Here is a 22,318-nt window from a genome sequence, read left to right as displayed (position 1 = left end):
AATGAACTGACTTGCCTAGTTAAATAAAGCTTACACACACCAGGGTAGAAAAGTGCTACATTCTTACCTCATTTGCACTCACTGTATATAGATTTTTCTATTGTATTATTGACTGTATGTTTGTTTATTCCATGTGTAACTCTGTGTTGATGTTTGTGTCGAACTGCTTTGCTTTATCTTGGCCAGGTCGCAGTTGTAAAATGAGAACTTGTTCTCAACTAGTCTACCTGGTTAAATAAAGGTGATAATGATAAACTTAGGCTAATTAATACATATATTACCTGGTTAAATAAAGGTGAAATAAAATAAATAAAAATACTACGAAGCTCCATTTACAATTGCTGACGGAGTATACGGCTCCACTTTCTTTGTCGGGGCACAACGCTTCAGGAAGCAGTGCTTCGACAGTGGACCAGTAAGTCAGCTAGCAAGGCATCGTTGTCGTTTTATAACAGGTGATGATAAATCAAATCAAATCAAAGTTTATTTGTCACCTGCGTCGAATACAACAGGTGTAGGTAGACCTTACAGTGAAATGCTTACTTACAGGCTCTAACCAATAGTGCAAAAAAAAGGTATTAGGTGAACAATAGGTAAGTAAAGAAATAAAAATAACAGTAAAAAGACAGGCTATATACAGTAGCGAGGCTATATACAGTAGAGAGGCTACATACAGTAGAGAGGCTACATACAGTAGAGAGGCTATATACAGTAGAGAGGCTACATACAGTAGCGAGGCTATATACAGTAGAGAGGCTATATACAGTAGAGAGGCTATATACAGTAGAGAGGCTATATACAGTAGAGAGGCTATATACAGTAGCGAGGCTATATACAGTAGAGAGGCTATATACAGTAGAGAGGCTATATACAGTAGACAGGCTATATACAGTAGAGAGGCTATATACAGTAGCGAGGCTATAAAAGTAGCGAGGCTACATACAGTAGAGAGGCTATATACAGTAGAGAGGCTATAAACAGTAGAGAGGCTATATACAGTAGAGAGGCTATATACAGTAGAGAGGCTATATACAGTAGAGAGGCTACATACAGTAGAGAGGCTATATACAGTAGAGAGGCTATATACAGTAGAGAGGCTATATACAGTAGAGAGGCTATATACAGTAGAGAGGCTATATACAGTAGAGAGGCTCTATACAGCAGAGAGGCTATATACAGTAGAGAGGCTACATACAGGCACCGGTTAGTCAGGCTGATAAGCAGAAATAAGGGAGTAACTACTTATCTCTCATAGTAGTAGATGTGACTTTCTCTTTCATACACAGCTAATAGCTAGCTAACATTAGCCACAGCAAGCTAGCTAGCTACTGTACTTAGTGAACCCCCCCCCCCAGGAGTAACAACACAGCTAATAGCTAGCTAACATTAGCCAAAGCAAGCTAGCTAGCTACTGTACTTAGTGAACCCCCCCCCCCCCAGGAGTAACAACACAGCTAACAGCTAGCTAACATTAGCCAAAGCAAGCTAGCTAGCTACTGTACTTAGTGAACCCCCCCCCCCCCCCCAGGAGTAACAACACAGCTAATAGCTAGCTAACATGAGCCAAAACAAGCTAGCTAGCTACTGTACTTAGTGAACCCCCCCCCCCCCCCCCCCAGGAGTAACAACACAGCTAATAGCTAGCTAACATGAGCCAAAGCAAGCTAGCTAGCTACTGTACTTAGTGAACCCCCCCAGGAGCAACAACACAGCTAACAGCTAGCTAACATTAGCTAAAGCAAGCTAGCTAGCTACTGTACTTAGTGAACCCCCCCAGGAGCAACAACACAGCTAACAGCTAGCTAACATTAGCTAAAGCAAGCTAGCTAGCTACTGTACTTAGTGAACCCCCCCAGGAGCAACAACACAGCTAACATTAGCTAAAGCAAGCTAGCTAGCTACTGTACTTAGTGAACCCCCCCCCCCCCCCCCAGGAGTAACAACACAGCTAACAGCTAGCTAACATGAGCCAAAACAAGCTAGCTAGCTACTGTACTTAGTGAACCCCCCCAGGAGCAACAACACAGTGGGAGATGAAACACGATCCGACCTACTGTACATCTTACTGTAGAAACTATTGTTGAAAACAAGTCCTAGGTTGGAACCATTGCTGTTAAAATACAAGTAATGATTTTTATTAGTAGCTGTAATTATGTTCCTGTTTATCCCATTTTTATTCTGGAATAAACTGATTGAAGCAAGATTAGGTTTTGTTGAGGTAAACACACTCGCACAGTTTTTTTGAGGTCGCTCATCTACAGCAGGAAGCGGTCTCCTGCCTGACAGAGAAAGCAGACCTCATCTACAGCAGGAAGCGGTCTCCTGCCTGACAGAGAAAGCAGACCTCATCTACAGCAGGAAGTGGTCTCCTGCCTGACAGAGAAAGCAGACCTCATCTACAGCAGGAAGCGGTCTCCTGCCTGACAGAGAAAGCAGACCTCATCTAGAGCAGGAAGCGGTCTCCTGCCTGACAGAGAAAGCAGACCTCATCTACAGCAGGAAGCGGTCTCCTGCCTGACAGAGAAAGCAGACCTCATCTACAGCAGGAAGTGGTCTCCTGCCTGACAGAGAAAGCAGACCTCATCTACAGCAGGAAGTGGTCTCCTGCCTGACAGAGAAAGCAGACCTCATCTACAACAGGAAGCGGTCTCCTGCCTGACAGAGAAAGCAGACCTCATCTACAGCAGGAAGCGGTCTCCTGCCTGACAGAGAAAGCAGACCTCATCTACAGCAGGAAGCGGTCTCCTGCCTGACAGAGAAAGCAGACCTCATCTACAGCAGGAAGTGGTCTCCTGCCTGACAGAGAAAGCAGACCTCATCTACAGCAGGAAGCGGTCTCCTGCCTGACAGAGAAAGCAGACCTCATCTACAGCAGGAAGCGGTCTCCTGCCTGACAGAGAAAGCAGACCTCATCTACAACAGGAAGCGGTCTCCTGCCTGACAGAGAAAGCAGACCTCATCTACAGCAGGAAGCGGTCTCCTGCCTGACAGAGAAAGCAGACCTCATCTACAGCAGGAAGCGGTCTCCTGCCTGACAGAGAAAGCAGACCTCATCTACAGCAGGAAGCGGTCTCCTGCCTGACAGAGAAAGCAGACCTCATCTATAGCAGGAAGCGGTCTCCTGCCTGACAGAGAAAGCAGACCTCATCTACAGCAGGAAGCGGTCTCCTGCCTGACAGAGAAAGCAGACCTCATCTACAACAGGAAGCGGTCTCCTGCCTGACAGAGAAAGCAGACCTCATCTACAGCAGGAAGCGGTCTCCTGCCTGACAGAGAAAGCAGACCTCATCTACAGCAGGAAGCGGTCTCCTGCCTGACAGAGAAAGCAGACCTCATCTACAGCAGGAAGTGGTCTCCTGCCTGACAGAGAAAGCAGACCTCATCTACAGCAGGAAGCGGTCTCCTGCCTGACAGAGAAAGCAGACCTCATCTACAGCAGGAAGCGGTCTCCTGCCTGACAGAGAAAGCAGACCTCATCTACAACAGGAAGCGGTCTCCTGCCTGACAGAGAAAGCAGACCTCATCTACAGCAGGAAGCGGTCTCCTGCCTGACAGAGAAAGCAGACCTCATCTACAGCAGGAAGCGGTCTCCTGCCTGACAGAGAAAGCAGACCTCATCTACAGCAGGAAGCGGTCTCCTGCCTGACAGAGAAAGCAGACCTCATCTATAGCAGGAAGCGGTCTCCTGCCTGACAGAGAAAGCAGACCTCATCTACAGCAGGAAGCGGTCTCCTGCCTGACAGAGAAAGCAGACCTCATCTACAACAGGAAGCGGTCTCCTGCCTGACAGAGAAAGCAGACCTCATCTACAGCAGGAAGCGGTCTCCTGCCTGACAGAGAAAGCAGACCTCATCTACAGCAGGAAGCGGTCTCCTGCCTGACAGAGAAAGCAGGGACGTGCTCTGATCCAGTTTGGCAGGAGATTTCTATGAGTCAGGGTTCTCAACAACTCTGACGTACTTAAAAAAACTCAAAACACAAGTACAGAAACAGACTCCATGCTGAGCACGACCTCTGGGGTTGCAGTGTCAAACAACTGAGCCCAGAATAGACATGCTTGTTGAAAACTTCAACCAGTCACACACACCTCTCATTAGGACTGTGTGTGTGTGTGTGTGTGTGTGTGTGTGTGTGTGTGTGTGTGTGTGTGTGTGTGTGTGTGTGTGTGTGTGTGTGTGTGTGTGTGTGTGTGTGTTTTATCTCTAATCTCCTCTGACACCACAGACAGCTGGGTAGCTATGAGGTGTGGGAAGTCCAGGGTGTGTGTGTGTGTGTGTGTGTGTGTGTGTGTGTGTGTGTGTGTGTGTGTGTGTGTGTGTGTGTGTGTGTGTGTGTGTGTGATCTCCAATCCCTTCTAACACCACATACAGCTGGGTAGCTATGAGGTGTGGGAAGTCCAGGGTATGTGTGTGTGTGTGTGTGTGTGTGTGTGTGGGTGTGTGAGTGTGAATCACAGTTAATTTACCTTTTGGTAATAATATTTACACTGGATAGTTCTGACCACCTACCGGGGAATGAACACTGATTACAGTCTGGCTAGAGGGGCACTCACACACACACACACACACACACAACCTCTCCAAGACACACACACACACACACACACACACACACACACACACACACACACACACACACACACACACACACACACACACACACACACACACACACACACACACACACACACACACACACACACACACACACACACAGGAATGCAGAGAGAGAGAGAAACATCTCCCAACATAGTTCAAGTGGGACCTTAACATTTAAAACAGTCAATTTTTAAATCGGCGTTTCCTGTTAAAAGACAATAAAAACAGCTTTAAAAAATTCCACTCAAATTTCACAAATGTACCTTGTACTACCATTACTGGAGCTCTGCAGTGTTTGGCATCTCCTTCTCATTTAACTTCTCAAAGTATTACCATGCAGGACTTTGCGGATGTCGCTTGCCTTTCTCTGACCAGCTACAGACCAGACCAGCTACCAACCAGGCCAGCTACAGACCAGACCAGCTACAGACCAGTACATAGACCAGACCAGCTGCAGATCAGACCAGCTACAAACCAGACTAGCTACAGACCAGGCCAGCTACAGACCAGGCCAGCTACAGACCAGGCCAGCTACAGACCAGTACATAGACCAGACCAGCTGCAGACCAGCTACAGATCAGACCAGCTACAGACGAGACCAGCTATATACCAGCTACAGACCAGTACAGACCAGACCAGCTACACACCAGTACAGACCAGCTACAGACCAGTTACAGACCAGACCAGCTACAGACCTGTACAAATCACTGTATGTAAAGATATGGGTTACAGACTAGTACAGACCAGCTTCAGACCAGCAGTAAAGGATATGGGTTTACAGACCAGTACAGACCAGCAGTAAAGGATATGGGTTACAGACCAGTACAGACCAGCTTCAGACAGCAGTAAAGGATATGGGTTTACAGACCAGTACAGACCAGCAGTAAAGGATATGGGTTACAGACCAGTACAGACCAGCAGTAAAGGATATGGGTTACAGACCAGTACAGACCAGTACAGACAGCAGTAAAGGATATGGGTTACAGACCAGTACAGACCAGCTACAGACCAGCAGTAAAGGATATGGGTTACAGACCAGTACAGACCAGCTACAGACCAGCAGTAAAGGATATGGGTTACAGACCAGTACAGACCAGCTACAGACCAGCAGTAAAGGATATGGGTTACAGACCAGTACAGACCAGCAGTAAAGGATATGGGTTACAGACCAGTACAGACCAGCTACAGCCAGCAGTAAAGGATATGGGTTACAGACCAGTACAGACCAGCTACAGACCAGCAGTAAAGGATATGGGTTACAGACCAGTACAGACCAGCTACAGACCAGCAGTAAAGGATATGGGTTACAGACCAGTACAGACCAGCAGTAAAGGATATGGGTTACAGACCAGTACAGACCAGCAGTAAAGGATATGGGTTACAGACCAGTACAGACCAGCTACAGACCAGCAGTAAAGGATATGGGTTACACACCAGTACAGACCAGCTTCAGACCAGCAGTAAAGGGTATGGGTTACAGACCAGTACAGACCAGCAGTAAAGGATATGGGTTACAGACCAGTACAGACCAGCTTCAGACCAGCAGTAAAGGATATGGGTTACAGACCAGTACAGACCAGTACAGACCAGTACAGACCAGCTACAGACCAGCTACAGACCAGCTACAGACCAGCAGTAAAGGATATGGGTTACAGACCAGCTACAGACCAGCAGTAAAGGATATGAGCTACAGACCAGCAGTAAAGGATATGGGTTACAGACCAGCTACAGACCAGCAGTAAAGGATATGAGCTACAGACCAGCAGTAAAGGATATGGGTTACAGACCAGTACAGACTAGCTACAGACAGCAGTAAAGGATATGGGGTTACAGACCAGTACAGACCAGTACAGACCAGCTACAGACCAGCAGTAAAGGATATGGGTTACAGACCAGTACAGACCAGCTACAGACCAGCAGTAAAGGATATGGGTTACAGACCAGTACAGACCAGCTACAGACAGCAGTAAAGGATATGGGTTACAGACCAGTACAGACCAGTACAGACCAGCTACAGACCAGCTACAGACCAGCAGTAAAGGATATGGGTTACAGACCAGTACAGACCAGCTACAGACCAGCAGTAAAGGATATGGGTTACAGACCAGTACAGACCAGTACAGACCAGCTACAGACCAGCTACAGACAGCAGTAAAGGATATGGGTTACAGACCAGTACAGACCAGCTACAGACAGCAGTAAAGGATATGGGTTACAGACCAGTACAGACCAGTACAGACCAGCTACAGACCAGCTACAGACCAGCAGTAAAGGATATGGGTTACAGACCAGTACAGACCAGCTACAGACCAGCAGTAAATGATATGGGTTACAGACCAGTACAGACCAGTACAGACCAGCTACAGACCAGCTACAGACCAGCAGTAAAGGATATGGGTTACAGACCAGTACAGACCAGCTACAGACCAGCAGTAAATGATATGGGTTACAGACCAGCTACAGACCAGCAGTAAAGGATATGGGTTACAGACCAGCTACAGACCAGCAGTAAAGGATATGGGTTACAGACCAGCTACAGACCAGCAGTAAAGGATATGGGTTACAGACCAGTACAGACCAGCTACAGACCAGCAGTAAATGATATGGGTTACAGACCAGCTACAGACCAGCAGTAAAGGATATGGGTTACAGACCAGCTACAGACCAGCAGTAAAGGATATGGGTTACAGACCAGCTACAGACCAGCAGTAAAGGATATGGGTTACAGACCAGCTACAGACCAGCTACAGACAGTAGTAAAGGATATGGGTTACAGACCAGTACAGACCAGCAGTAAAGGATATGGGTTACAGACCAGCTACAGACCAGCAGTAAAGGATATGGGTTACAGACCGTGCGTAGACACCAGCTGCGAGGACGCGTCGTCTGTTTGATGCAGAAGAAGACTACGGGGGCGAGGGCTGGATACGGTTGCTGCTCTTCCTCTTCAGACACCAGGTCCACTGGGTCTACCGGCTCCGTTACCGGCTCCGTTACCGGCTCCCTCCTCACGTTACCGAACACACCACCACCACTACTATCGCCGGTAACGACACCGGGAGGCCCCGGAACACAACGGGCACCTTCCTCCTCCTCCTCTTCCTCCTCTGCAGGCCCTGGACTCCATGTGTTGCTGCCACCCTCCTCTTCCTCATCATCATCATCATCAGGGAAGCCGATGTCGTGGCGGTGACGTCTCGGGGGGTTGTGCTCCGTGTAAAACGGTGATGGGTGCGGGTTGTGTTCCCGGTAAAATGGAGTCGGTATGAGAACCCTCACCTCTCCGTCATGGCACCGCCTGTCCTCCCCTCCCTGCTGGACGTTGAGGGCAGGGGTGAGGGTGAGGGTGGGTGTGGGGGTAGAGGAGGTGGGGGCGGGGGTGGGGGTGAGGGTGAGGGTGGGGGTGGGGGTAGAGGAGGTGGGGGTGTAGTGGAAGCGGACTCTCCCCTCGCCATCAGTCATGATAGAGAGACAGGCAGAGCCTCCCTGGGGGAGAGAGAAAGGGAGAGGGGGAGAGAGAAAGAGAGGTGGAGAGATGGTGACAGAGGAGGGGGAGGGAGGAGGAAGAGAGGAGGAGAGGAAGATCACTAGTAAGACACTGGTTACATAAACCTAACTAATGACTAGAAACTAGACACTAGTAAGACACTGGTTACATAAACCTAACTAATGACTAGACACTAGTAAGACACTGGTTACATAAACCTAACTAATGACTGGACACTAGTAAGACACTGGTTACATAAACCTAATGACTGGACACTAGTAAGACACTGGTTACATAAACCTAACTAATGACTGGACACTAGTAAGACACTGGTTACATAAACCTAATGACTGGACACTAGTAAGACACTGGTTACATAAACCTAACTAATGACTAGACACTAGTAAGACACTGGTTACATAAACCTAACTAATGACTGGACACTAGTAAGACACTGGTTACATAAACCTAATGACTGGACACTAGTAAGACACTGGTTACATAAACCTAACTAATGACTGGACACTAGTAAGACACTGGTTACATAAACCTAATGACTGGACACTAGTAAGACACTGGTTACATAAACCTAATGACTAGACACTAGTAAGACACTGGTTACATAAACCTAACTAATGACTGGACACTAGTAAGACACTGGTTACATAAACCTAATGACTGGACACTAGTAAGACACTGGTTACATAAACCTAATGACTAGACACTAGTAAGACACTGGTTACATAAACCTAACTAATGACTGGACACTAGTAAGACACTGGTTACATAAACCTAATGACTGGACACTAGTAAGACACTGGTTACATAAACCTAACTAATGACTGGACACTAGTAAGACACTGGTTACATAAACCTAACTAATGACTGGACACTAGTAAGACACTGGTTACATAAACCTAATGACTGGACACTAGTAAGACACTGGTTACATAAACCTAACTAATGACTGGACACTAGTAAGACACTGGTTACATAAACCTAACTAATGACTGGACACTAGTAAGACACTGGTTACATAAACCTAATGACTGGACACTAGTCCAGTTCTTCCTCTGTCAACCATGGTGACCTGCAAGGAAACGTGCCGTCATCATTGCTTTGCACAAAAAGGGCTTAACAGGCAAGGATATTGCTGCCAGTAAGATTGCAGCTAAATCAACCATTTATCGGATCATCAAGCACTTCAAGGAGAGCGGTTTAATTGTTGTGAAGAAGGCTTCAGGGCGCCCAAGAAAGTCCAGCAAGCGCCAGGACCGTCTCCTAAAGTTGAATCAGCTGCGGGATCGGGGCACCACCAGTACAGAGCTTGCTCAGGAATGGCAGCAGGCAGGTGTGAGTGCATCTGCAAGCACAGTGAGGTGAAGACTTTTGGAGGATGGCCTGGTGTCAAGAAGGGCAGCAAAGAAGCCACTTCTCTCCAGGAAAAACATCAGGGACAGACTGATATTCTGCAAAAGGAGCAGGGATTGGACTGCTGAGGACTGGGGTAAAGTCATTTTCTCTGATGAATCCCCTTTCCGGTTGTTTGGGGCATCCGGAAAAAAGCCTGTCCGGAGAAGACAAGGTGAGCGCTACCATCAGTCCTGTGTCATGCCAACAGTAAAGCATCCTGAGACCATTCATGTGTGGGGTTGCTTCTTAGCCAAGGGAGTGGGCTCACTCACAGTTTTGCCTAAGAACACAGCCATGATTAAAGAATGGTACCAACACATCCTCCGAGAGCAACTTCTCCCAACCATTCAGGAACAGTTTGGTGATGAACAATGCCTTTTCCAACATGATGAAGCACCTTGCCATAAGGCAAAAGTGATAACTAAGTGGCTCGGGGAACAAAACATCGATATTTTGGGTCCATGGCCAGGAAACTCCCCAGACCTTAATCCCATTGAGAACTTGTGGTCAATCCTCAAGAGGCAGGTGGACAAACAAAACCCCACAAATTCTGACAAACTCCAAGCATTGATTATGCGAGAATGGGCTGCCATCAGTCAGGATGTGGCCCAGAAGTTAATTGACAGCATGCCAGGGCGGATTGCAGAGGTCTTGAAAAAGAAGGGTCAACACTGCAAATATTGACTCTTTGCATCAACTTCATGTAATTGTCAATAAAAGCCTTTGATACTTATGAAATGCTTGTAATTATAATTCAGTATTCCATAGTAACATCTGACAAAAATATCTAAAGACACTGAAGCAGCAAACTTTGTGGAAATTAATATTTGTGTCATTCTCAAAACGTTTGGCCACGACTGTACATAGTCCATCTGTAAATAGCCCATCCAATCTACCTACCTCATCCCCATATTGTTTTTATTTACTTTTCTGCTCTTTTGCACACCAGTATCACTACTTGCACATCGTCATCTGCTCATCTATCACTCCAGTGTTAATCTGCTAAATTGTAATTACTTCGCTACTATGGCCTATTTATTGCCTTACCACCTCACGCCATTTGCACACACTGTATATAGACTTTTCTACTGTATTATTGACTGTATGTTTTGTTTACTCCATGTGTAACTCTGTGTTGTTGTATGTGTCGAACTGCTTTGCTTTATCTTGGCCAGGTCGCAGTTGTAAATGAGAACTTGTTCTCAACTGGCCGACCTGGTTAAATAAAGGTCAAATAAATGAATAAAAAATGTAAAAACGTACTCCACCTTACTGAATTATTGACCTCTGCCTGCCCTGACCCTGAGCCTGCTGTTCTGGTCCCTTACCCCACCTTACTGAATTATTGACCTCTGCCTGCCCTGACCCTGAGCCTGCTGTTCTGGTCCCTTACCCCACCTTACTGAATTATTGACCTCTGCCTGCCCTGACCCTGCTGTTCTGGTCCCTTACCCCACCTTACTGAATTATTGACCCCTGCCTGCCCTGACCCTGAGCCTGCTGTTCTGGTCCCTTACCCCACCTTACTGAATTATTGACCTCTGCCTGCCCTGACCCTGAGCCTGCTGTTCTGGTCCCTTACCCCACCTTACTGAATTATTGACCTCTGCCTGCCCTGACCCTGAGCCTGCTGTTCTGGTCCCTTACCCCACCTTACTGAATTATTGACCTCTGCCTGCCCTGACCCTGCTGTTCTGGTCCCTTACCCCACCTTACTGAATTATTGACCCCTGCCTGCCCTGACCCTGAGCCTGCTGTTCTGGTCCCTTACCCCACCTTACTGAATTATTGACCTCTGCCTGCCCTGACCCTGAGCCTGCTGTTCTGGTCCCTTACCCCACCTTACTGAATTATTGACCTCTGCCTGCCCTGACCCTGCTGTTCTGGTCCTTTACCCCACCTTACTGAATTATTGACCCCTGCCTGTCCTGACCCTGCTGTTCTGGTCCCTTACCCCACCTTACTGAATTATTGACCTCTGCCTGCCCTGACCCTGAGCCTGCTGTTCTGGTCCCTTACCCCACCTTACTGAATTATTGACCTCTGCCTGCCCTGACCCTGAGCCTGCTGTTCTGGTCCCTTACCCCACCTTAATGAATTATTGACCTCTGCCTGCCCTGACCCTGAGCCTGCTGTTCTGGTCCCTTACCCCACCTTACTGAATTATTGACCTCTGCCTGCCCTGACCCTGAGCCTGCTGTTCTGGTCCCTTACCCCACCTTACTGAATTATTGACCTCTGCCTGCCCTGACCCTGAGCCTGCTGTTCTGGTCCCTTACCCCACCTTACTGAATTATTGACCTCTGCCTGCCCTAACCCTGACCCTGAGCCTGCTGTTCTGGTCCCTTACCCCACCTTACTGAATTATTGACCTCTGCCTGCCCTGACCCTGAGCCTGCTGTTCTGGTCCCTTACCCCACCTTACTGAATTATTGACCTCTGCCTGCCCTGACCCTGAGCCTGCTGTTCTGGTCCCTTACCCCACCTTACTGAATTATTGACCTCTGCCTGCCCTGACCCTGAGCCTGCTGTTCTGGTCCCTTACCCCACCTTACTGAATTATTGACCTCTGCCTGCCCTAACCCTGACCCTGAGCCTGCTGTTCTGGTCCCTTACCCCACCTTACTGAATTATTGACCTCTGCCTGCCCTGACCCTGAGCCTGCTGTTCTGGTCCCTTACCCCACCTTACTGAATTATTGACCTCTGCCTGCCCTGACCCTGAGCCTGCTGTTCTGGTCCCTTACCCCACCTTACTGAATTATTGACCTCTGCCTGCCCTGACCCTGAGCCTGCTGTTCTGGTCCCTTACCCCACCTTACTGAATTATTGACCTCTGCCTGCCCTGACCCTGCTGTTCTGGTCCCTTACCCCACCTTACTGAATTATTGACCTCTGCCTGCCCTGACCCTGAGCCTGCTGTTCTGGTCCCTTACCCCACCTTACTGAATTATTGACCCCTGCCTGCCCTGACCCTGCTGTTCTGGTCCCTTACCCCACCTTACTGAATTATTGACCTCTGCCTGCCCTGACCCTGAGCCTGCTGTTCTGGTCCCTTACCCCACCTTACTGAATTATTGACCTCTGCCTGCCCTGACCCTGCTGTTCTGGTCCCTTACCCCACCTTACTGAATTATTGACCTCTGCCTGCCCTGACCCTGAGCCTGCTGTTCTGGTCCCTTACCCCACCTTACTGAATTATTGACCCCTGCCTGCCCTGCCCTGACCCTGCTGTTCTGGTCCCTTACCCCACCTTACTGAATTATTGACCTCTGCCTGCCCTGACCCTGAGCCTGCTGTTCTGGTCCCTTACCCCACCTTACTGAATTATTGACCCCTGCCTGCCCTGACCCTGAGCCTGCTGTTCTGGTCCCTTACCCCACCTTACTGAATTATTGACCCCTGCCTGTCCTGACCCTGCTGTTCTGGTCCCTTACCCCACCTTACTGAATTATTGACCTCTGCCTGCCCTGACCCTGAGCCTGCTGTTCTGGTCCCTTACCCCACCTTACTGAATTATTGACCTCTGCCTGTCCTGACCCTGAGCCTGCTGTTCTGGTCCCTTACCCCACCTTACTGAATTATTGACCTCTGCCTGCTCTGACCCTGAGCCTGCTGTTCTGGTCCCTTACCCCACCTTACTGAATTATTGACCTCTGCCTGCTCTGACCCTGAGCCTGCTGTTCTGGTCCCTTACCCCACCTTACTGAATTATTGACCTCTGCCTGCCCTGACCCTGAGCCTGCTGTTCTGGTCCCTTACCCCACCTTACTGAATTATTGACCCCTGCCTGCTCTGACCCTGCTGTTCTGGTCCCTTACCCCACCTTACTGAATTATTGACCCCTGCCTGCCTGCTGTTCTGGTCCCTTACCCCACCTTACTGAATTATTGACCTCTGCCTGCCCTGACCCTGCTGTTCTGGTCCCTTACCCCACCTTACTGAATTATTGACCCCTGCCTGTCCTGACCCTGCTGTTCTGGTCCCTTACCCCACCTTACTGAATTATTGACCCCTGCCTGTCCTGACCCTGCTGTTCTGGTCCCTTACCCCACCTTACTGAATTATTGACCCCTGCCTGTCCTGACCCTGCTGTTCTGGTCCCTTACCCCACCTTACTGAATTATTGACCCCTGCCTGTCCTGACCCTGCTGTTCTGGTCCCTTACCCCACCTTACTGAATTATTGACCTCTGCCTGCCCTGACCCTGAGCCTGCTGTTCTGGTCCCTTACCCCACCTTACTGAATTATTGACCTCTGCCTGCTCTGACCCTGAGCCTGCCTGCTGTTCTGGTCCCTTACCCCACCTTAATGAATTATTGACCTCTGCCTGCCCTGACCCTGAGCCTGCTGTTCTGGTCCCTTACCCCACCTTACTGAATTATTGACCTCTGCCTGCTCTGACCCTGAGCCTGCCTGCTGTTCTGGTCCCTTACCCCACCTTACTGAATTATTGACCTCTGCCTGCTCTGACCCTGAGCCTGCTGTTCTGGTCCTTTACCCCACCTTACTGAATTATTGACCCCTGCCTGTCCTGACCCTGAGCCTGCTGTTCTGGTCCCTTACCCCACCTTACTGAATTATTGACCCCTGCCTGCTCTGACCCTGAGCCTGCCTGCCTGTACCTTACCCCACCTTACTGACTTATTGACCTCTGCCTGCCTTTGACCTGTCGTTTGCCTACCCCCCCCCGTTTTAGAAACAAACATTTAGTTTCTTCGACACAGTCTGCATCTGGGTCCTGAAACGTGATATTAATCATGTTCACATGCTCCTTTACTCATCAGGTATATACTGTAATCTACTGTATTCTGATGCCACTCCGACATCCCTCAATATAATATTTTGATATTTATTAATTACATTATTTTACTTTCAGATGTGTGTGTGTGTGTGTGTGGTTGTGAATTATATTGCTTTACTCATCATGTATATACTGTAATCTACTGTATTCTATCTGATACATATGTGGATCAATAATATCTGATAAATATGTGGATCAATAACATCTGATAAATATGTGGACCAATCACATCTGATAAATATGTGGACCAATCACATCTGTTAAATATGTGGACCAATCACATCTGATAAATATGTGGACCAATCACATCTGATTAAATATGTGGACCAATCACATCTGATAAATATGTGGACCAATCACATCTGATAAATATGTGGACCAATAACATCTGATAAATATGTGGACCAATCACATCTGATAAATATGTGGACCAATCACATCTGATACATATGTGGACCAATAACATTTGATTTGATTTATTAGACCCAGAGTCTGTATTACTGAAGATACAGGGGAGCGTCTATAAACCACATTAGACCCAGAGTCTGTATTACTGAAGAGGAGTCTGTGTTGCTGATGAGGAGTCTGTGTTACTGATGAGGAGTCTGTGTTGCTGATGAGGAGTCTGTGTTGCTGATGAGGAGTCTGTGTTACTGAAGGGGAGTCTGTGTTACTGATGAGGAGTCTGTGTTGCTGATGAGGAGTCTGTGTTGCTGATGAAGAGTCTGTGTTGCTGATGAAGAGTCTGTGTTGCTGATGAAGAGTCTGTATTACTGAAGAGGAGTCTGTGTTGCTGATGAGGAGTCTGTGTTGCTGATGAGGAGTCTGTGTTGCTGATGAAGAGTCTGTTGCTGATGAAGAGTCTGTGTTGCTGTGTTTGAGTCGTAGCTCTGGGGGAGTCTGTGTTACTGATGAAGAGTCTGTATTACTGATGAGGAGTCTGTGTTACTGAAGAGGAGTCTGTATTACTGAAGATGAGTCTGTGTTGCTGATGAGGAGTCTGTGTTGCTGATGAGGAGTCTGTGTTACTGAAGAGGAGTCTGTGTTGCTGATGAGGAGTCTGTATTACTGAAGAGGAGTCTGTGTTGCTGATGAAGAGTCTGTGTTGCTGATGAAGAGTCTGTGTTGCTGTGTTTGAGTCGTAGCTCTGGGGGAGTCTGTGTTACTGATGAAGAGTCTGTATTACTGATGAGGAGTCTGTGTTGCTGATGAAGAGTCTGTATTACTGAAGAAGAGTCTGTGTTGCTGATGAAGAGTCTGTATTACTGAAGAAGAGTCTGTGTTGCTGTGTTTGAGTCGTAACTCTGGGGGAGTAAAACGCATTTTTACGCCGCCTGCTCTTCCAGAACCAATGGGGGGTTGTGATGAGAACCACTCATATTGACTCTCTATCGATAAGGAGCTGTATCAAACCAGAGTAGAGACTTTAAAATCTCAAGTAATATCGATATTCAATTAAGAAGCGAATTCAAAACGCATCACTTACGGTTTTTCGAAGAGACTATTCATTTATTAAAAGTAGCTCAATAATGAAACCAGAAACTGAAATGTTTTTAATTTTAAATTTAATTTTAATTTAAAACAAACCTGGTCGATATATAGACAGAGAGAGATGATTGATTCATGTGATTAGACGTACCTTATCGATATGGAATTACAAGTTCCCTGAAGCATGTCCGTGACTTGCCGTGTAGCGGGGAGCACCAACCCTGCTCTGATGCCCAGCTTTTCTTTCTCTCGTTCTCTCTCTCTTCTCCTTGTAGTTCCTCTCCCCTTATTTTATTTTACGTTTTTTCTTCCAGATGAAGAATAATCCAAAGAAGCGAAAAGAAAAGACAGAACGGAACGGAAGTGGTACCGTTAACCGTGTGAGCTAGTTCGTGGGCGCCGTGTAGGAGAAAATAATATCCATCATCGCTCAGGCGGAGAGAGAGAGAAAAACCCACGCGTCCGTTTCTGTTGGAGCTCCGTGATGTTCTGACAAGGCAAACTTCAGCTCCACCGGGTGGTGGGGGGGGTCTCTGACACGTGACTCCCCGGTAGGACGGACACACAAGTCCGCAGTAGCATCACCAGTAAGATAGTATGTAAAACTGACGATATTAACGTTGTATTAGTTTAGTCTCACTGTTAACTTAACCATTCTAATACAGTACGGCTCAGATTCATCTGTAGTAGGCAGGCTGAAGGTTCGTGGTCTATATTATTATGGCCCAATTACTCATCTAGAACTCTAAGTCATGTTTTCTCGCTATGCATCTCTGACAGTAACTTATTGGATACGACTGGGTATAGAAACACGTGTGATGAAGTCGGCGGTAGCTTGTCGCATTATAAAGACAGGTTTAAAAAAAAAACATGACTAGGACAAATGCATTTATTTTTTAAATCGTGAATTTTTTATTATGAATAAATACGTGTACATTAAAACATGCATATTCAAAATGGATAAAACAAAGATAAAAAGACAAACTGAATAGCAGGGCTAAACGTGTACAACACACTTCCTTCCTGTCTTCCTAAGTGGCTCTCCCACCTTCACCTGCCCCGATCCAGCAGAACCAAAACACACACAATTACACTCAACGGGAATTAATTGATTTATATACAATTAGATCATTGTTAGAATTTGTAAACAAAAATTTAATAAATATACTTCATGATTTTTGGGGTGGAAAAATGTCTATGTCTGAGAGGTGACGGATTTTATTTGAATTAGTGTTTGTTTAATAATCGGTGTGAAAATGGCTAGCTAGTTAGCGGGGTGCGCGATAATAGCGTTTCAATCGGAGACCTTGAAGTAGTTGTTCCCCCTTTGCTCTGCAAGGGCCGCGGATTTTGTGGAGCGCTGGATAACGATGCTTCGTGGGTGTCAGTTGTCCATGTGTGCAGAGGGTCCCTGGTTCGAGCCCAGGTAGGGGCGAGGGTCCCTGGTTCAGAGGGTCCCTGGTTCGAGCCCAGGTAGGGGCGAGTGTCCCTGGTTCAGAGGGTCCCTGGTTCGAGCCCAGGTAGGGGAGAGTGTCCCTGGTTCAGAGGGTCCCTGGTTCGAGCCCAGGTAGGGGCGAGTGTCCCTGGTTCAGAGGGTCCCTGGTTCGAGCCCAGGTAGGGGCGAGTGTCCCTGGTTCAGAGGGTCCCTGGTTCGAGCCCAGGTAGGGGCGAGGGTCCCTGGTTCGAGCCCAGGTAGGGGCGAGGGTCCCTGGTTCAGAGTGTCCCTGGTTCGAGCCCAGGTAGTGTCGAGGGTCCCTGGTTCGAGCCCAGGTAGGGGCGAGGGTCCCTGGTTCATAGTGTCCCTGGTTCGAGCCCAGGATCAGTCAGAAGCGATAGTGTCTCTGGTGTCGAGTCTTATTACGGATGGGGTTGCCGTCTCTCTCCCTCTCTGTCCCTCTCTGTCCCTCTCTGTCCCTCTCTGTCCCTCTCTGTCCCTCTCTGTCCCTCTCCGTCCCTCTCCGTCCCTCTCCGTCCCTCTCCGTCTCTCTCCGTCTCCGTCTCGGTCGGCGGCAGAAGGAACGGCCCCGATGGCTCAAGGCTCCTTCCAAGGCCAACGATCAGGAAGTGGTTTGACAACGACACGGTCAGACAGACACTTTGAGAAAACTGAGGTTAATTGAAACCGTGGGGGGTGACAGTCTGTATTAAAAATCTAAATTTAGACTTTTAAATCAGAACATACACATTCGGTTTGGATCTCAGTGCGAAAGCGGGAACAAAATAAGACGTTATAAGGATGGATGGATCATTGTATAACAGTTTCCTGTGTTTTTATGCTCTATATGTATAATGAAGGAAAATTTCACCTAAAAACGATATTTTGGAGTTCTTGTTTCATTAGTCCATTGTTGACATCGACCCAAAATGTCAACCTTGTAAGTAATCAAGTTTTCAAAACGTGTAAGTTTAAAAATACAGAAATCATCCCCGTACTGTATGATGTTATAGGACATGAAATGCATCATATGGGAATGATTTCTGTATTTTGAAAGTTACCTGCTGTATCTGTTTTTTGGACTTAGATGAATGATTTCTATATTTACCCATTGATTCTAAATTAATGGGTATATATATGGTTGAGTTAACAGGGAGACTAACAGAGAATGGTTTAGTTAACAGTGTGAGACACTAGTCAACTGGCCTTGGTATGTGTGTGTGTGTGTGTGTGTGTGTGTGTGTGTGTGTGTGTGTGTGTGTGTGTGTGTGTGTGTGTGTGTGTGTGTGTGTGTGTGTCACTGTGTGTGTTCATTCTCAGCTGTGAGCATCAGACAGCAGACTGCTGACAAAACAAACACACCCCTCTTCCCCTCCTCCTCTCTCAAAACACCACCTGTCTCTCTCTCTCTCTCTTTTCCACCCCCATCCCTCCATCCTCCACCTGTCTCTCTCTCTTGCACTCGTTGTCCCTCCACCTTCTGTCTCTCTCTCTGTCTGGCCCTTTGAATCTCTCTCTCTCTCTCTCTCTTTCCACCCCCATCCCTCCATCCTCCACCTGTCTGATCTGCTCCTCTCCCTGGTCTGGAATGTGGAAACCCAAGCCCTCTGTCCCACCCAAAATGGCTCCCTGATGCCCCCTCCGCATAGCTCCTGATGGCTCCTGGTTGGCTCCAGAATGGCTCCTCCGGGGCCCCAGCATGCCAGAGCTCCTGTACTGTGTTGGGAGTCCTGCCTAAGTAACAGATGGTCTCTTTACTCTCTCCCGTGTTTATGTTAATAAAGCGGGTCCCTATTTGATCGCTAGTTTATTTTTATTTTTATGATAAATAAAAAGATACAACGTTAGATGTGCTAGCCTCAATGCTCTTGATGGCTGTAGCACGCTAGCTAGTTGTAGAGAAACAACTCTGTATTAGCATGGAGCTAACACGACCGTTACATTAGAGCATGCTAGCTAGTTGTAGAGAAACAACTCTGTATTAGCATGGAGCTAACACGACCGTTACATTAGAGCATGCTAGCTAGCTGTAGAGAAACAACTCTGTATTAGCATGGAGCTAATACGACCGTTACATTAGAGCATGCTAGCTAGCTGTAGAGATCAACAACTCTATATTAGCATGGAGCTAACACGACCGTTACATTAGAGCATGCTAGCTAGCTGTAGAGATCAACAACTCTGTATTAGCATGGAGCTAATACGACCGTTACATTAGAGCATGCTAGCTAGCTGTAGAGAAACAACTCTGTATTAGCATGGAGCTAATACGACCGTTACATTAGAGCATGCTAGCTAGCTGTAGAGAAACAACTCTGTATTAGCATGGAGCTAATACGACCGTTACATTTAGAGCATGCTAGCTAGCTGTAGAGAAACAACTCTGTATTAGCAGGGAGCTAATACGACCGTTACATTAGAGCATGCTAGCTAGCTGTAGAGAAACAACTCTGTATTAGCAGGGAGCTAATACGACCGTTACATTTAGAGCACGCTAGCTAGCTGTAGAGAAACAACTCTGTATTAGCAGGGAGCTAATACGACCGTTACATTTAGAGCACGCTAGCTAGCTGTAGAGAAACAACTCTGTATTAGCAGGGAGCTAATACGACCGTTACATTTAGAGCATGCTAGCTAGCTGTAGAGAAACAACTCTGTATTAGCAGGGAGCTAATACGACCGTTACATTTAGAGCATGCTAGCTAGCTGTAGAGAAACAACTCTGTATTAGCATGGAGCTAACACGACCGTTACATTTAGAGCATGCTAGCTAGCTGTAGAGAAACAACTCTGTATTAGCAGGGAGCTAATACAACCGTTACATTAGAGCATGCTAGCTAGCTGTAGAGAAACAACTCTGTATTAGCAGGGAGCTAATACGACCGTTACATTTAGAGCATGCTAGCTAGCTGTAGAGAAACAACTCTGTATTAGCAGGGAGCTAATACGACCGTTACATTTAGAGCATGCTAGCTAGCTGTAGAGAAACAACTCTGTATTAGCATGGAGCTAACACGACCGTTACATTTAGAGCACGCTAGCTAGCTGTAGAGAAACAACTCTGTATTAGCAGGGAGCTAATACGACCGTTACATTTAGAGCACGCTAGCTAGCTGTAGAGAAACAACTCTGTATTAGCAGGGAGCTAATACGACCGTTACATTTAGAGCACGCTAGCTAGCTGTAGAGAAACAACTCTGTATTAGCAGGGAGCTAATACGACCGTTACATTTAGAGCACGCTAGCTAGCTGTAGAGAAACAACTCTGTATTAGCAGGGAGCTAATACGACCGTTACATTTAGAGCATGCTAGCTAGCTGTAGAGAAACAACTCTGTATTAGCATGGAGCTAACACGACCGTTACATTTAGAGCATGCTAGCTAGCTGTAGAGAAACAACTCTGTATTAGCAGGGAGCTAATACAACCGTTACATTAGAGCATGCTAGCTAGCTGTAGAGAAACAACTCTGTATTAGCAGGGAGCTAATACGACCGTTACATTTAGAGCATGCTAGCTAGCTGTAGAGAAACAACTCTGTATTAGCAGGGAGCTAATACGACCGTTACATTTAGAGCATGCTAGCTAGCTGTAGAGAAACAACTCTGTATTAGCATGGAGCTAACACGACCGTTACATTTAGAGCATGCTAGCTAGCTGTAGAGAAACAACTCTGTATTAGCAGGGAGCTAATACGACCGTTACATTTAGAGCATGCTAGCTAGCTGTAGAGAAACAACTCTGTATTAGCAGGGAGCTAATACGACCGTTACATTTAGAGCACGCTAGCTAGCTGTAGAGAAACAACTCTGTATTAGCAGGGAGCTAATACGACCGTTACATTTAGAGCATGCTAGCTAGCTGTAGAGAAACAACTCTGTATTAGCAGGGAGCTAATACGACCGTTACATTTAGAGCATGCTAGCTAGCTGTAGAGAAACAACTCTGTATTAGCATGGAGCTAACACGACCGTTACATTTAGAGCATGCTAGCTAGCTGTAGAGAAACAACTCTGTATTAGCAGGGAGCTAATACAACCGTTACATTAGAGCATGCTAGCTAGCTGTAGAGAAACAACTCTGTATTAGCAGGGAGCTAATACGACCGTTACATTTAGAGCATGCTAGCTAGCTGTAGAGAAACAACTCTGTATTAGCAGGGAGCTAATACGACCGTTACATTTAGAGCATGCTAGCTAGCTGTAGAGAAACAACTCTGTATTAGCATGGAGCTAACACGACCGTTACATTTAGAGCACGCTAGCTAGCTGTAGAGAAACAACTCTGTATTAGCAGGGAGCTAATACGACCGTTACATTTAGAGCACGCTAGCTAGCTGTAGAGAAACAACTCTGTATTAGCAGGGAGCTAATACGACCGTTACATTTAGAGCACGCTAGCTAGCTGTAGAGAAACAACTCTGTATTAGCAGGGAGCTAATACGACCGTTACATTTAGAGCACGCTAGCTAGCTGTAGAGAAACAACTCTGTATTAGCAGGGAGCTAATACGACCGTTACATTTAGAGCATGCTAGCTAGCTGTAGAGAAACAACTCTGTATTAGCATGGAGCTAACACGACCGTTACATTTAGAGCATGCTAGCTAGCTGTAGAGAAACAACTCTGTATTAGCAGGGAGCTAATACAACCGTTACATTAGAGCATGCTAGCTAGCTGTAGAGAAACAACTCTGTATTAGCAGGGAGCTAATACGACCGTTACATTTAGAGCATGCTAGCTAGCTGTAGAGAAACAACTCTGTATTAGCAGGGAGCTAATACGACCGTTACATTTAGAGCATGCTAGCTAGCTGTAGAGAAACAACTCTGTATTAGCATGGAGCTAACACGACCGTTACATTTAGAGCATGCTAGCTAGCTGTAGAGAAACAACTCTGTATTAGCAGGGAGCTAATACGACCGTTACATTTAGAGCATGCTAGCTAGCTGTAGAGAAACAACTCTGTATTAGCATGGAGCTAACACGACCGTTACATTTAGAGCATGCTAGCTAGCTGTAGAGAAACAACTCTGTATTAGCAGGGAGCTAATATGACCGTTACATTTAGAGCATGCTAGCTAGCTGTAGAGAAAC

The 22,318-nt window shown here is 46.9% G+C and overlaps 1 protein-coding gene across 1 annotated transcript in view; it reads right to left on the bottom strand.

The window, feature by feature from the left end:
* Window positions 1-16,265, bottom strand: part of LOC139540059 (voltage-dependent T-type calcium channel subunit alpha-1H-like) — a 178,780-nt gene extending 162,515 nt beyond the window's left edge. The window contains exons 1-2 of the mRNA XM_071343603.1: window positions 15,941-16,265; window positions 7,442-8,084 (exon numbers count right to left, since the gene is read on the bottom strand). Of these exons, the coding sequence (XP_071199704.1) occupies window positions 7,442-8,060 (619 nt within the window). The 5' untranslated portion in view covers window positions 8,061-8,084; window positions 15,941-16,265. The remainder of the gene's footprint in view (window positions 1-7,441; window positions 8,085-15,940) is intronic.
* Window positions 16,266-22,318: the final 6,053 nt, after the last annotated feature.

Source organism: Salvelinus alpinus, chromosome 1, assembly GCF_045679555.1.
Source record: "Salvelinus alpinus chromosome 1, SLU_Salpinus.1, whole genome shotgun sequence".
Classification (NCBI taxonomy): Eukaryota; Metazoa; Chordata; class Actinopteri; order Salmoniformes; family Salmonidae; genus Salvelinus; species Salvelinus alpinus.
This window is presented reverse-complemented; position numbering and strand designations above follow the sequence as displayed.